At 39.0% G+C, this 15,341-nt stretch overlaps 1 protein-coding gene across 2 annotated transcripts in view; it reads right to left on the reverse strand.

The window, feature by feature from the left end:
- Window positions 1-89: 89 nt before the first annotated feature.
- abcc2 (ATP-binding cassette, sub-family C (CFTR/MRP), member 2) overlaps window positions 90-15,341 on the reverse strand; it is a 30,991-nt gene continuing 15,739 nt past the window's right edge. For both annotated transcript variants that reach the window (XM_051959827.1, XM_022197013.2), the window contains exons 9-32: window positions 14,617-14,794; window positions 14,105-14,359; window positions 12,984-13,049; window positions 12,512-12,649; window positions 12,276-12,422; window positions 12,109-12,193; window positions 11,905-11,971; window positions 11,657-11,783; window positions 10,728-10,904; window positions 10,141-10,308; window positions 9,664-9,847; window positions 9,284-9,419; window positions 9,037-9,139; window positions 8,734-8,953; window positions 5,999-6,153; window positions 5,335-5,490; window positions 4,976-5,175; window positions 4,695-4,821; window positions 4,405-4,506; window positions 3,860-4,003; window positions 2,737-2,895; window positions 2,395-2,561; window positions 1,587-1,781; window positions 90-441 (exon numbers count right to left, since the gene is read on the reverse strand). In XM_051959827.1, coding sequence (XP_051815787.1) covers window positions 312-441; window positions 1,587-1,781; window positions 2,395-2,561; window positions 2,737-2,895; window positions 3,860-4,003; window positions 4,405-4,506; window positions 4,695-4,821; window positions 4,976-5,175; window positions 5,335-5,490; window positions 5,999-6,153; window positions 8,734-8,953; window positions 9,037-9,139; window positions 9,284-9,419; window positions 9,664-9,847; window positions 10,141-10,308; window positions 10,728-10,904; window positions 11,657-11,783; window positions 11,905-11,971; window positions 12,109-12,193; window positions 12,276-12,422; window positions 12,512-12,649; window positions 12,984-13,049; window positions 14,105-14,359; window positions 14,617-14,794 — 3,586 coding nt within the window. In that variant the 3' untranslated portion in view covers window positions 90-311. The remainder of the gene's footprint in view (window positions 442-1,586; window positions 1,782-2,394; window positions 2,562-2,736; window positions 2,896-3,859; window positions 4,004-4,404; window positions 4,507-4,694; window positions 4,822-4,975; window positions 5,176-5,334; window positions 5,491-5,998; window positions 6,154-8,733; window positions 8,954-9,036; window positions 9,140-9,283; window positions 9,420-9,663; window positions 9,848-10,140; window positions 10,309-10,727; window positions 10,905-11,656; window positions 11,784-11,904; window positions 11,972-12,108; window positions 12,194-12,275; window positions 12,423-12,511; window positions 12,650-12,983; window positions 13,050-14,104; window positions 14,360-14,616; window positions 14,795-15,341) is intronic.

Genomic DNA, 15,341 nt, shown 5'->3' on the forward strand with positions numbered 1-15,341 from the left:
CAATTTACTTTCTGTACATCTTCAGTAGAAATTTCGGGCGGAAATTGACCAAACCTTATGACACAGAATAAAGAAGCAATTTATACAAGTTTAAACAACAGAGGTTGCTCTCTTTATTAAAACCAAAGAATGTTCATTGTTCACATATAAAAATTATTTACATATAGAATATGTTTTATTTATATTGCTACCTATAAATACAAGACATGATATACATTCCGTTATTTCTAGCTTTTTAGTAAAACAATAAAAGACATTTATGGAATGAAATCATCCTTCAAAAAAACGAGCACATGTAAATTAAAGAGCTGTTAGCAAGCTGTGCTTAGTTCTTCTGTTATCCCAGCATCCTTTGCCATGGCATAAAAATGGCCTTGTTTTTCAAGCAGGTTTCTCGGAGAATCAAATTCCACGATTTTACCAGCATCAAGCACCATTACCCTGTGGAGGAGGAGCACAGGCAGAAATGGTAACCTAACCAGTGTTCATACTGACAGAGATGCTTCAGCAGAGATAACCGTTCTACTTAAATGTGAATTGGAGATATTTTTACATATATGTGCAGTGTATTTAAACATAAAGTCAGCTGAGTTTAAAAAAGACAAGCACGGTTTATTATATCAAGAACTTCTAATGAAATATCATAAAAGCTGTTCACTTTTATGATATGTAGGAGACCATAAAAGTGTATGCTACTGTCTCCAATTTCAGCATTATTTTTCAATTTAAGATTTAATATTTACTCTCTTCAGGCTGCATGCAAGAGAGCGCAAAGCCCTAAACACAAAGTCATCATATTTGTAGGTGTTGCAGTCTGGAGGCAGCTATCAGGAATACAATGAATGTATTCATACTTTACGGCATTCGCCCCTGCTCCAAAACTATAGTGGGGCCTGTTGATTCAAGCAAAACCAAAGGAGACTTTGATGTCTCAAAAATCCTTTCATGTGTTCATGATTCCTTTTACAGGTGTGCAGGTTGACTTTGAGACCTGATCCCTGACACCTGATACTGAATCATACTAGCTCATTGTCTGGGACCCAAAAACGACAACTGTGTCAAGAGATCTGCAAATTCAGCATAATGGAAACCCAAGAACAGTAAAAAATTAATCCAAAAAAAGATCAGAAAAATCAACTGGACTTTTATTGGGGTCAGTTAAGAGTAGGGTAAATGTCTACAATGCTAAAATGCCCAAAGTAATGAACTGACAGCCCTGGAAGAGGTGAGCAAGTAGAACCTGAGTTTTAGATTGTTTTGTCAAATAACACTTTTATATATGCTTTGCTCTACAGATCTTTGTCATTTAAATCCTGCAATAAAGGTCAGTGTGTAGTAACAGCTTTAACCTTATGTGTTTTGTTATATTTGTGAGCTGGCAAAACTTAAATTAAATCTAGGAGATGCTACCCAATCTGAAAAACATAAAAATGATTTTACAATTCTCAGTCATGTTAGGCCACTTGATGGTTTCTAACAAAGCTCAGAAGCCAACAACAGTAAAGGAAGAATAAAATGTGTCATTCACAGGTATAAAATGGGTACTAAGACACCTCTTTAAAGCATTTTGTGGGACATTAACTCACCTCGAGCTGTCCATGATACTGTGGAGACGGTGGGCGATGGTGAGGACGGTGCAGTGTGAAAACTGCTTGCGGATGGTTTTCTGAATCAGGTCATCTGTCTCCAGGTCAACAGCTGCAGTGGCCTCATCCAGGATTAAGATCCGTGACTTTCTCAGCAGTGCTCGGGCCAGACACAGGAGCTGCCTCTGGCCAACGCTGGGAAGAAAATGACACGTATTGATAATTCAGAATGTTCCGAGAGCACACAGAGATGAAAATTAAACACAAATTGCTGGATTCTTGAAATACACGGGAGGGCTTTGAGCTCCTGTGAAGGGCACGCTGGCACAAACACCTGACATATGTGGCCTTTGTATACAAGCACTCCAGGAAGTTTAGACTTCAATCCAAAGGATGCTAAAAATCCACATTACTGACAGGTACCATGTATTCAATTCAATTTTATTCATAAAGCGCAGATTCGCAACATTTGTCAATCTTACAGTGCTTAGCATAGTAAGATGCAGACCGAATTCCAAACAGAAAACCGAACAATCCTGGGCTTTTAATCTGTGCGTGTATGCATGATCAAGTAAGACAGACAGCTTGTTAACACTTCACTTGATGGGCAAATAAGTGCTGAGCATAAAACACAATTAGAAATTAGCATTTAGGATTGCTTCTGAAAATTGTGGCATATTTACCCATTATTCAACGTTTGTAGGTTACAAATCAGCATTCATAGCAACTCATTCGCAGCATCAAAACTGGTCTACCCATGTTTGTGCAATTGCAACAAAACTGGTCCGCACTCAGAACTCTGATTCACCTGAGGTTCTCTCCCCCCTCTGCGACTTCATGCTGCAATCCTTCCTGCAGTCCTGCCACGTAGTCCTTCAGATGAGACAGCTCCAGTACTTTCCAAATTTCCTCATCACTGACTCTTTCAAATGGATCCAGGTTCATCCTCAGCGTCCCAGAGAACAAAACGGGATCCTGCACCCACGGGGTTGCATAAATGGAGTCAAAGTGACAATTAAAAATGAATGCAATGTCTCAGTCAGTGTTATGTTTTGTGTGTGTGTGTGTGTGTGTGTGTGTGTGTGTGTGTGTGTGTGTGTGTGTGTGTGTGTGTGTGTGTGTGTGTGTGTGTGTGTGTGTGTGTGTGTACCTGTGGTATGATTGTGAGATTGTTTCTCAGGTCATGTAGTCCTATCTCGGCAATGTCTATACCATCAATGAGGATGCGCCCTTCAGCAGCTTCAATAATTCTGAACAGGCAGTTTGTTAGACTTGATTTCCCAGCTCCAGTGCGGCCCACTATACCAATCTGAATGCAGTGAGAGAAAGCAGAAACACAACAGTTGACACATCTTTTAAAAAGGTTTTATAAACTGTAGTCATTAACCACCTGTAAGTAGATGTTCATTGAGGTTGTAGAAAAACTAGACTCAAATTAAAGGAATAATATGAGGCTTTTATACTCTGACTGTAGCCTATGCTGATTCGGTGAAAGCTTTAAAATAAATAGCAGCGGCATGAACGTTATTATTCACAAAACCAGCACCGGTGTTGCTGTGAGAAGACCTCCATTTTATTGGGGTTTTAATGATCTGTGCTTTATTGCAGATTTTTCCATAATATAACAAGCTATATATTGTACCTTTCATATGTTGTTATCTTTGCATGCTTGGGGTTGGAGCCTGTATGTATTCTGCAGATATAATAAACTTGTGGCTGATAATAGACTCAAATTTCCAACTCAAAATTCATCAAAAGAAATTCCAGAAAAAAAAGTATTTCCGCCAGGCAAAGAAAAGCAAATGAGACCAGGTTAGAGTGAATGAAACATCAACATTGCATTCCAAAGACCAAAAGCCAAAAACGACAAAGGCATGAAGAGAAAAATAGATGTAGTTCATCTCATGGTTTCACCATCATTAAGAAGCAGCCGGACAGTGTACTATTTTGAGTATGTAGTTTCACTTCAGTGTTTCTGGAGTTTAAAAGATTTCAAGTTATTCCAATGATAAATAAATTATGACTGGTTTGGAATTTTTTTTATCTTAAGTTATTAGTCACATATTTGCTTGTGACAACTAAATGTAATGCACTGTATGTACAATCTCTACACAGCTAAACAGATATCCGTAGTTTATGATAACTGATGAACAGTTTGATCTATAATTTCAGTCAATTTATCTACGTGATTACCTGACTAATCGTTGAAACTCTAGTCATATATTTTTGTTTGAATTGTACATAAAATGTCCTACATGCATGCACACACAGACCTTCTCAGTGCTGTTGATGTCGCAAGTGATTCCATGCAACACCAGGTCCAATCCAGGTCTGTAGCGGACCTTGTAGTCTTCAAACTGTAGCCTTCCTTCCTCTGGCCACGTGTCCGGTGGCCGAGAGTCAGTTATCCACTTAGCCTGTCGAAACAAGAGCACACAGAAAAGATGTTTAATGGTGCAGAAGTAGTCAAGGTGAGCTATGGTCTTTCATTTCTTGATCTAAGTGGCTATATGTATGAGAAATTATATTCAGTGAAAATAATGAGATCATTTGAAGATATTTTTCATGCACACACACACACACACACACACACACACACACACACATATATATATATATACCCTTAAAAGGAATCACATTTATTTACAATTAAAATGAATGGAACCAAAGACAAAAAAATTCCACTGCCCAGCTCACCAACTCAAGTATATACTTATTTCCAGATTTGATACAGTTGTTTGGTCTTTCATAACCTCAAATGAGAACCTGTTTATAACATCTTGTGCTAATGTGGAGAACAATTTTCATGTCAACACACCTCGTTCTCAATCTCTGAGTATTCGCTCACTCTCTCCACGGCAACGATGTTGTTCTCCAGCTCTGAGTTCATCCTCACCAGCCAGTTCAGTGTCTGGGTTATCTGCAAAGCCCCAGCAGGACAGAGGATTGTGTTTAGATTGTTAGCGTGGCTATACCTTGTCACTGAAACCAGAATAATCAGCTCCATCACTGTGATTAGAATTGCTTAATAAAACATAGAATTACGGCATAACTGATATTAACATATTCATTATCTGCAGTGTGTGTGATGACGGAGTTGCGACTAACATTAAGAGCGTAGGATATGGACATGCCAACCAGGCCGCTTTCCAAAGTGTCTCTGGAAATAACAGCAAACAGAGCAGAAAAAAACACCACCATGTTTCCAATGGTCTCCAAACGAATGGCGAGCCACCTGTAGCATAAACAAACACACACAGGAAGTGACTCACACACAATGGCGTCATCATTTACCATGCTATCAGTTGACTGAAAAACATATTAGAAAAGCCACATGCTTGAATATATTCAACGCATTGTGCTTGCAGGTACACTGCTCAATATCTGACCTGTTAGATACTATCCACGGGTAGACGCTCTTGAGGTTTTCATCAATAGTCACTTCGTTGTGTTTAAGAAACCTTTCTTGATGACCGTAGGCTCTTATCACTGACAGACCTGACACTGTCTCACCAAAGTGAGAATAAATCGGAGAGCGAGACACTGAATCCAGCCGACGCAGCTGCCTTGAAGTGGCTATGTAGAAGCGCTAGGAGAGATAGGGGTAAATAAATCAATAAAATAACAGAAGGTTCGTTTGGACACTCTGTAATTGAAACATGTCGTTTTTCTCTTTTTCTGTCTTATGTTTTGTGTGAAATAAATGTCTCTTCCTCTTTAATCTTTTTCACTTGCCATGTTTGCTTACCTGTACAAAGTAGTAGATCACAGCCAGAGGAACAAGGACAGCGACAAAGATTGGAGTGGCCAGACTGATGCCAACCAATGTCCCTAGTACGCCCAGCAGACACATGATCCAGGAGCGGACAGTCTGAGGAATGGTTTCATCTATGGTGAAAATGTCCTTCAGGACCAGGGATCGGAAGGTTAGTATTTGCCAAACTGTGTAACAGCAATCTATTATAGTGCTTTCAAGTGACCGAGAACAGACCACAAGTGTAACCATAATGGAATCCTTTATTATCGATTGAACTGCCAGACTTGAGTTTATCTGAGGCACGGGGAGGAGGGGAAATAAAGTGGTATCACACAAAGAACGAAAATCAAACTCAAAAGGCTTCAAATGCTTTGCTTGTGCATGGGGCCTCAATTTCAGTCCTGTTCTTTAGAAGCTATTGGCTCTCCAAGATAATAAACACTGTAGGCAAAACCAATTTTTTTGGATTGATTTAGTTAAATGAAGTCCATACTGCTCGAGCAGTTAACACACATTGAAATGAGCCTTTCTTCAAATGTTACCTTTTATATCAGGAAATTGCATTAAAAAAAAGATAACACAACTGTAGCTGTGTATATAGGAGTAACAAAAGCACAAAAAGAAGAAAATGGTAAAAAGCTCAATCATATCCTACCTTTGCAAAGCGGTTGACCACCCTTCCAATTGGTGTCGTATCAAAGAAAACCATTGGAACTCGCAGCATGTTCCTAAGCAGTCCTGAATGCAGAACACGGGATGCAGCGACCGAAGCATTGGCTAGGATCAGTGTGCCAAGGAAGACAAAGATGCCTGCAATAAAAGCACAGTGTTTTTTAAATAACAAATTACACTTACACAAAGTCACATCCATTTTGAATAAAAGCCTGAACATGCTTTTGTCACATCGACTTATGTAACCACTGAATGTTACCAAGAATATCAAAGCTACATTTGTAGATTCACAAATTCAAAAAGACGCGGTCTTGCTTGTATGATAAAAACTGGACATATGTGAAGGAGGATGGTCAAACGTAACAGGGGGGAAATAATACCTTTAATAAAATTGCTATTCATTCATTTGAAGGAGCGCTGGCAATATACCAATGCCTTCATTATGTCTGAGAATGATTACCAGTGTTTCGCACTGGGAGGAACACAGGCACCCACACGGAAGCATAAGGTGCTATTTACTCTTCTTTCATTTCCTGTTACGTAATCACTCACAGATGTTAAAATTAAGCATGACATTGCCTCAGGTATTTTTCTGAAGTGATGCACACATCACCTTATTTGAGGTTCCATTATTGCTTCACTAGTATAGAATCCAAAAGTTTGTAAGAGCAGTCTGCTGATTAAACCCAAGAAACTCTCTACAAGTCTCATCGTGGCAAAACTGAATACCTTGTCGTTCTGTTTCTCGGTTAAGCATTATGACAACAGACCACTGAGAACACAGAATGTACCCACAACTCTCTAGCAGTAAAAAATAACATGATCCAAGACATGCCTTGAACAAACATAGTGGATCTCCTTATCCTACATGTAACAGATAAAGCACCATTTTTCATTATTGACTGTCAGCATCGATCATCCAGTTGTGACTTCAAAATCAATGTAGACTCTTCAGTTTACATTTAGATTTAGCAAAGAGAATTATTTTAGGCATTAGCATGTCAACAATTTAAAAGGACTAAACATGTTTTTTTGTGATTTGATGTAAGGTGCATACAGAATTTGTTGAACATTTTGGTAACTAAACATAGTGATCTTAATGCAGAGTTAGATAATGAGATAAGAAAAAAAAGTAATGTTTCAGGAGCTGTAAAGGTCACTATTTAACACGTTATATCATGTTTGTTTTAATTTGTGCACAAACAGAAATGTAAAAATGCTGTGTTGTGCCATTGCTTTGACTCAGTGCTCGTCTACATCAGATTACTGCTTATCAGTATACAATAACATGAAAAGCAAATACATGGATGCCTCATGCCAGTCAAAGTCTAATACTTGAGGTAATTAAATCCAATTTTATTGAGTGTTATATTGCCAATATAAACACTCACAGTCATAAATATTTTTACCACCTAAACCATCCAGCCCATCAAAAGTTACTTACGGACATGAGTTACATAACATTGCATGCTTCATCCATCTATAAAAGTGATGGCATTCTGCCATTCAGACAGAGGTCAGTTTTATCGTAATAAATTCAAGGATTCAAGGTTATGTAATGTTCCTCATGGATTCATTCAGACAAACCCGCCACAGTGGCGAAATGCACATGAGATTGGACAGTGCATCAAGAGCTGTATAGTGTATAACAATATAGTAATATACTAACTTTAAACTAATACCAAGCTTATCAAACTATCCAAATAATTACCCGTGTGGTTTATATATGATTTCTTAAAGGCTGAAAGTTCTGTCAATGTGCGCTGATAATGAAACTACTGCCTTACCAACAGTGAAATAAAAATATTCTGACAGCTGTGGTTTAGCACATGACTCAACTCATGATTTAACTGCAGCTTATAAATTGTGACTCTGGGTAACAGCTCACCCGTCTGATGTGAAGAACAGTGATTGATTTCTATGTTGTGGATAATTCAAAATTATAAGTAGTTAATGAAGTTACTTCTGTTGTCCCAAATGTCTTTGAAGACACTCATATGGACCCCGCAATTTTCTAATAAACTCAGAGGATAGACTCCTTCAAACAGCCGGATGCAACAAACTAAACTTCAGCTCCTATGATATTTTTTCTAAATCAAAACCTGGATTACATTAAGTATCGATGAGCCTTATTTATCTGTTGTGCTACCGTCTGTCTTTATCGCTGTTAAGTTTTACTTTTTGGACATTTCAGTTTGTAAAAGATGTGAACTTTAAGAGCAAAAATAGTGAGAACTGTACATAAACTGTGACTTTCAATCTGTAAGATTCATGGACAAATTCTACGTCCCTTCACAGTTTACGTCTGTGAATGCAGCAATGTGCAGTTCAGACATTGTGCCATTTTGAAAATTATACGTAATTGTTACTAGATCTGACTTGGTAAGGTTGTCATCACAACTTTTACAGAAAAACAGCCAGTGTGCTCATTTAGACATGCTGGCACATCCAGATGTCGTCGAATTAATGCTAAGGAAGAAAGAAAAGTGGCTAAAAATATTTTAAACTATTCCTCTGATACAGTGTGTTAGATGTATAGAAACTCTGTCTGCAGGTGCCATATAATAATATATACTGGATCATATATTTAAAAAGGTGAAAGAGGGAGTTTGTCACTGAGAGTAATAAAATAATTTTAGTTCTGAAGTTAACTGACTTGAATCTGAAAAATGGTTGTAAAAAAAAAAAGAAGAAAAAAAAGAATGCCTGGTTATTTACCCTGAGCCACTCCAAGAACTCCAAACACCCACACCCTCTGATCCCTCTTCCAGATAGGGTATGTAGTGTTGGCGTATCTCTTTGCATCACTGGTCCAGTCACTCAGCCACAGGTTTTGACCAACGAAAGCAGCATTTTGGAGGAAGTAAACCAGGAAGGCCATAGAAGTAAATCCCCAGCCCAGCGCTCGCATATACTGGAGATACACTGAAAACTTCACCTGGATATCAAACACAGAAGACACTCAGGGATCTGGTTTTAATTTTGTGTCATTGGTGCTTTCAAGAAAAATGTATGTATTACCTGCCCTGTTTCCATAGCTTCCTTCTCTATTAGCTTCTGGCCTTTCTTAATTTCATCAACATCTCTTGGTTTTTTAATCGAACTGTTCACTCTTAATCTGACACTAGAAAACAGGACAGAAAAAAATGCAATAATCAGGCAGCATTGAAGGTGCAAATCATGGCACTTGTATGCTATGAATAAAGAAATGCTAGATGAAGCACAATGTTTTCCGGTTGTATCCTGCACTGGTAAAACATGCTCAAACCTGCTTTTACGCTGGCTGCGACGAATGCTGTTTTCTCTCTTCAGTGTAGCAGAAACTGTATCCTCCAAAGGATGGTCGGGCTGAATGTCTTCTCCGTCATCGATAAGTTCTAACTCTGTAGTTTCCTTGTCATGATCTGAAAAAAATAAATAAAATTATACATGGTGACACATTCACAAATTGTAGCTATTTTGGGTGCTTAAAGAAACTTAGGAAACAACATTCACATAAAGCAGTGATCAGTAATATGAAGACCAGAAATACCATTAACAAGGCTCACACTGTATGCTACTATGATATGCAGCATTGGTTTTGGTTATGCCACTATCGTACAGTAATTTGTGCAACTTATATTCCGTGAGAAAAAGTGGTATAATTACCTGACTTTGACTGGTTCTGATTACTTTGCTCTTTGGCATATGTGTCCAGGAACTCTGAAAAAGCTCCTCTGCTGGCACGAAGGTTGTCGTAAGATCCGATTTCAGAAATCTTTCCATCCACTAAGACCACTATCTCATCTACATACGGCAGGAAACTTACACCATGAGTCACCAGGATGCGAGTCTGCACAGACAAAGACACACTGGGAATTAGCTGTGAAATCACAAATACTTTTGGCAGTAAAAAATAAAATATATCGTATATTGTATTTCTACCACTGAGTCTATGGAATCATTGGAAATTCACCACAATAATTTTCTTATTTGATTTCCTACTTGGTTAAGATATATATTCTGTCTGTCGCCACTGCTACAAATGTACATTATACAACACTTTACTTTGAATTCTACCGCCTTCAAACAGTATTTCCTTTGAAGGACAATAAGGATGAACATATTCATGTAACCAGCACAAACCTTATCACTGAGAATTCCATTTGGTCCAATAACTTTTTCAAACAGATGCTTTCCGACATGAGAGTCCACAGCGGACAAGGGGTCATCCAATAGATAAATGTCAGCGTCACTGTAAGCTGCTCTGGCCAAGCTCACACGTTGCTTCTGTCCCCCTGAGAGGTTGATACCCTGAAAAAAACAGAAGAGAGAGGGGAGGGGATTAACAACACAAGACAATATTAGGGTTTATAGAACTAAATTAAAAGCCTCTCAACACAAGGAGCAACAGCATGTCATGCATTACAATTTGTTTGAGGTTTTATTTTCAAAGAATGTGTAACAGTATCAGTTTGGTTTATAACTCTGGCACTAGGACTACATATAGATAGTAAGACAACCTGCACAAAAAAACAGATTGACATGGATCTAATAGCATGTTCAAAATGCAAATTTATTTTTTTATTTTTAAAAGAAAAAAATGTTATCTGAAGCGAACTTATAAATTGAACAAGCGAAAAGAAGCAACAGCAGGGAGTGTAATCTGATTTGACCAACACTCAGTGTTGATCATATTATCATGCTAAAATCCTTGAAACACTTGAACTCACCTTCTCTCCAATCTCAGTCTGAATTCCTCCGGGCAGAAGCTCCAAGTCCGGGGTGAGGGCACAGGCATCAATTACCTTCTGGAACTTCTTGCCCTCATCCGGGGAGCCAAACAAGATGTTATCCTTCAGAGTGGCATTTTGGATCCAGGCTTGCTGTGGCACAAACGCAAGGGAGCCCTGGACAGAAATACAGTAAGAGTCAGAAATACGGTTCCTCATGACTACACTGCTATCTAGGCTCTTATATGAAGGTGTGGATACAGGATTTTCATTCCGGTCAAACATTTCTCTGGCAAAGAGAAAAAATACCAGTTTTAACAGAAACGTTAGAGAGCCTTATTCAACTGAGATTTTCAGAGAACATGTTGTAGACCGGTGAAGGCTGCAGCAACCTTTGCTCTTGGAGCTTCTCAAAGACAAAGAGAGGAAGTGAAGGATTTTAATTGTGCTTCTATTAAAAACAGGTACAGATAGAAATCATGTAGGCTGTGGCACTCCATTAATGCATCTCAATTTTTCCTTAATGTTGTAATTGCATGTTTGTCAAGTGTTCCTTTTCTTTCCTCATTGTTTGTCTGAAACTTTTTAGTCTTTCTTGTAATCTAATCCTCAATGACTGTAACTATATATTCCGTATTTTGTAGTCACCTCATAAACTCAGTGAGTCATTCAATGAAAACCCTGGCTGTACACGATGATAGAAACCTCTTGAACCACTTTTTGTGCACTGCAGAGATTTATTTATTCAATTAATACCACAGTGGAGAAACCATCTCCGTGCACTCATTATCTGAGTACTGTTGGTACTTTAAGCTTGTTTGCACTGAGTGCTTTTAATTAACTTGTAAAGAATTTTTCGCATAATACAAATTATTTTCTAAAATCACTGTTTCTGTTAGATACATGTGAAGACAGAAATAAGGTTTCACCAGAATGTTGACGAAGCCTTTGGTGTTGTGCATTTCTCCCAGCAGCGCTGACATCAGAGAGGACTTTCCAGAGCCAACAGCTCCCACTACTGCTACCAACCGACCAGGTTTAATGTCCAAAGACACACTAGGAAACGCAAAGACAAGAAATATAGTACAGTACTGTGAAGAAAGTTCTGACAAATACAGTTTTTGCAGCCATATGTTGTAATATGCAAATGTTGGACTTTGAGTTAAAACAGACATACTTCTTCAGCAGAGGCTCTGCTTCTTTCTCCCAAGCAAAAGAACCATCACTTATGGTAACCGCTGAGCCTAAGACATGAAAACAAATGGTCAGAGAAATAAAAACAGATGCACAGAAAGGACAAATAAGAGCTGTACACGCACAAATTAGCTGGTGAATAAACTTGAGGAGAGGAAAAGTTGTAAATACTCCATCGTGAACGTACTGAAACTGGGGTCATGGCGCACAGCATCGGTTTGAAGGTCTTCACCAGACAGAAATTTCTCAATCCGCTTCCTAGATACTCCTGTCTGATGTGTCAAAGAAATGGATGAGTGAGATTTTTTTCAAAGGTTTGGTATGTGTACATTCCGTTTATTGCTGTTGACTTACTTGCACCATGGCAGCAATGAGCATGGGCAACATGGCCAGGGGAAAACGGAGGATGTTAAAGAGAGAGATGGAGGTGAAAGCTTTTTCAGCAGTAAGCACATTGTCTGAGCTCACGCCTACATACACTCCAAATGTGACCAGTGAAACCTGCACAAAAGAGAAGAGAAAAATTTGTGTAGAGACCATCATGGATTTGCCATTTCTAATCTCTTTGTGAAGCTCCTCCAAGGACTCACCAGAGCTGGAGCACAGCTGAAGATGAAGGTAGAAACAGACGACAGATATGCAAAATTCCTCATGACCTTCAGTTCTTTCCCCCTAATGTCTTCCACCTGCGTCTGGAAAGATGGCTCCCATGCATACAGCTTCAGAATCTAGTGAGGGATGACAGACAAAGAGGGCATTGTGGGGGGCACAGGAAAGGAAGGATGTGTGGACAAAGCACTCATACTTTATGTACTTTATGTCTTGAAGATTTCCTGGCACTGAAAAGGATAAGCTCTGCAATCTCATTAAACATTGTATTGTATAATGACAATAAAGAACATTCTATTCTATTCTACTAAATACCAATGAACTACAGGTGGTGGCTACCACCAGAAGGAACTGCAGACTAACTCACAAACCATTTCAGCTTTTTCCTGAAGCATAAAAATCTTTTGTGCAAGGAAGGCCTTCAAGAATTTCATAAGGAGTAAGGGTGCTCACCTTGATCCCATTGAGTATTTCATTCATGATTTTCAGTCTCTGGTCTTTGTACTTCATGTTCACTATCTGAAAAGAGATCGAAGTGTAAATTAGCAATGAAATGTCCCTTATTGTTCAGAGACAACATGGAAACGTGACAAAAACATCCCAAAACAGCCCAAAGAAGAGGATACTGTATAGCAGAACATGGAACAAGGGGCACTGTGCAGCAGTGACACTCAGTGAGCTGCCTTTACTAATTCTGGGTGAGGCCTTCTGAAAAATACTAGATCATAGGGCACGTTTCATACTGTCCAGCCCAAATTCTGACCAAACCATCTGATCAAAAATCGAGAGTCATCAGACCTGACTATATTTTTTTAAGTCTTCAACTGTCTTGGTGTTTCTGCAGCCTCTAATTTCTGAAACGGTGCAACCCTGATACGGTTCACTGTATTTGTAGCTGATCTACCTCATGGTTGGATACTTGAGCATTTCCACTCAACACAACTATAAACAGCGTTTGTCTGAATTGTTGTAGCCACTTTTTATCACAGTGGTCATTGTCCTCTGACCTCACTTAGCATCAGTGCACATTTTCAGCTGCAGAACTGCTACCCGCTGTATGGAGTTTGGTTTTTTTTGCACCATTCTGAGTACATTCTACAGTCATGTGTAAAAATCTCAGGAGATGAACAGGTGCAGTAATACTCAAACCGGCCTGTCTGACACTAGCAGTCATGCCACATTCAAAGGCACTGAAATTACATTCTTCCCATTTGAAGCTTCTGACTCGTGTCAAAATAAACAACTTCTGGTTGAAAGTGTAAGCAAAGTGCTCTCGAGGTCCCATTGCTTAGTAAACACTCATAAAATAAACAGAAAACTGTATGGGAATAATATTCATTTCATATTTTTGCGCTCTTTGTAGAAGAGAGATTAATAGAGCCAGAACAGACAGTACAACAGCGACTGCATTTATAAACCAGCAGAATATGCAACATATTTCTAATGTCACTGCCAAGGGAACAAAAATATTTTTGCCTATAAAAACAATTTTAAACTAAAACTGTCTGTAATATTGTTAGTATATATTCATAGCATACAAACAAATATGTGTGTGTGTTTGCAGTTCTGCTCACCTGGATGTTTCTGGCCTTGGTGGCTAGAAATCCATTGATTGGAACCATTAGTACCATGACTCCCAGCCCTGCCAACACAGAAGGTCCCAACTCCAGCCACAGGAAAACAATGGCTATGATGATTTGCAGAGGGCAGGACCACACCAGGTGGATGAAGTTGGTGACATCGTTGAATCGCTGCGCATCTGCTGACATCAGGTTCACCGTTTCCCCTACCGTCGACTCTTTACGAGTGTCATTAGACACCACTAATGCCTTTGAGGAGAGGTAAAGAAGACACCATAGGGAGAGGATGAGAAGGTAAGGAAGACAGAGAAGGAGAATACGGCAGAGCCCACACAGATGTAGCTTCTTTCAGTGACAATAATGTGGTCATTGCATTTGTTGGTGAAAGCAATTTTTCATTCAAACAGCTAATATGGCTGTGGAAATGTACTTCCTCAAATGTGAAGAGGGACAATATTTGTTTTCTTGCTTTATACTGAAAATCCCATGGTCCCCCTTGTTTTTACCTTTTTATACACAGCAGCCATAAGGGCAGTCCGAACCTTCATCCCCAGCACAAAGCAGCGCTGGAAGTACTGCTGCAGGACCACAGTCTGCAGGAGGGCTGCGGCTAGCAGCAGCACTGCATACAAATACCCTCTCCAGGCATAATCACTTTTATTCTCAGTGAATGAGATCATCAATCTAGAAAAGGAAACAAAATGTTAATTGAGAATTTGAATATGTGTTACTATGTTTGCAGCCATTTACCTCTGAGTCACCCAGTGTATTTCAAACCTTTATTCCTCCTCATTTGTCTCACCATTTCCCCTCCCCTTTCATGCACGAGCATTATCAGTGGATGTTTAAACTAATCAATGGCTAGTGAATAGTTAAGCTACAGGGACAAGGTCAGAGCATGTGCTTTTGAAAGCTTTGAATGGGATTTCCACTGTTTTGAAAAGTCATAGTTTACAGATTTTGGGGGAATACTTTGCACATGTGAAAAAAGATTCCAGAAGTTGGAGGGGAAGCGGCACAAAGTCTGATAAATTTAAGTGACAAATCCTTTGATTTATTATTAAGTTACCAAATGTGAATAAACGATTCAGATGAAGCTGCATTGTGGGTGATATAGGAGCAGTTTTGCCATGATACACATGGAATAAAAAAGGTGACATTGTGGGTCTTGTCTTTGCAATTTTAAATGTATGTATTTAGTGTCCTTGGTGAGTCAGACATTATTGTAGTG

Source organism: Acanthochromis polyacanthus, chromosome 15 (assembly GCF_021347895.1).
Source record: "Acanthochromis polyacanthus isolate Apoly-LR-REF ecotype Palm Island chromosome 15, KAUST_Apoly_ChrSc, whole genome shotgun sequence".
Taxonomy (NCBI): domain Eukaryota; kingdom Metazoa; phylum Chordata; class Actinopteri; family Pomacentridae; genus Acanthochromis; species Acanthochromis polyacanthus.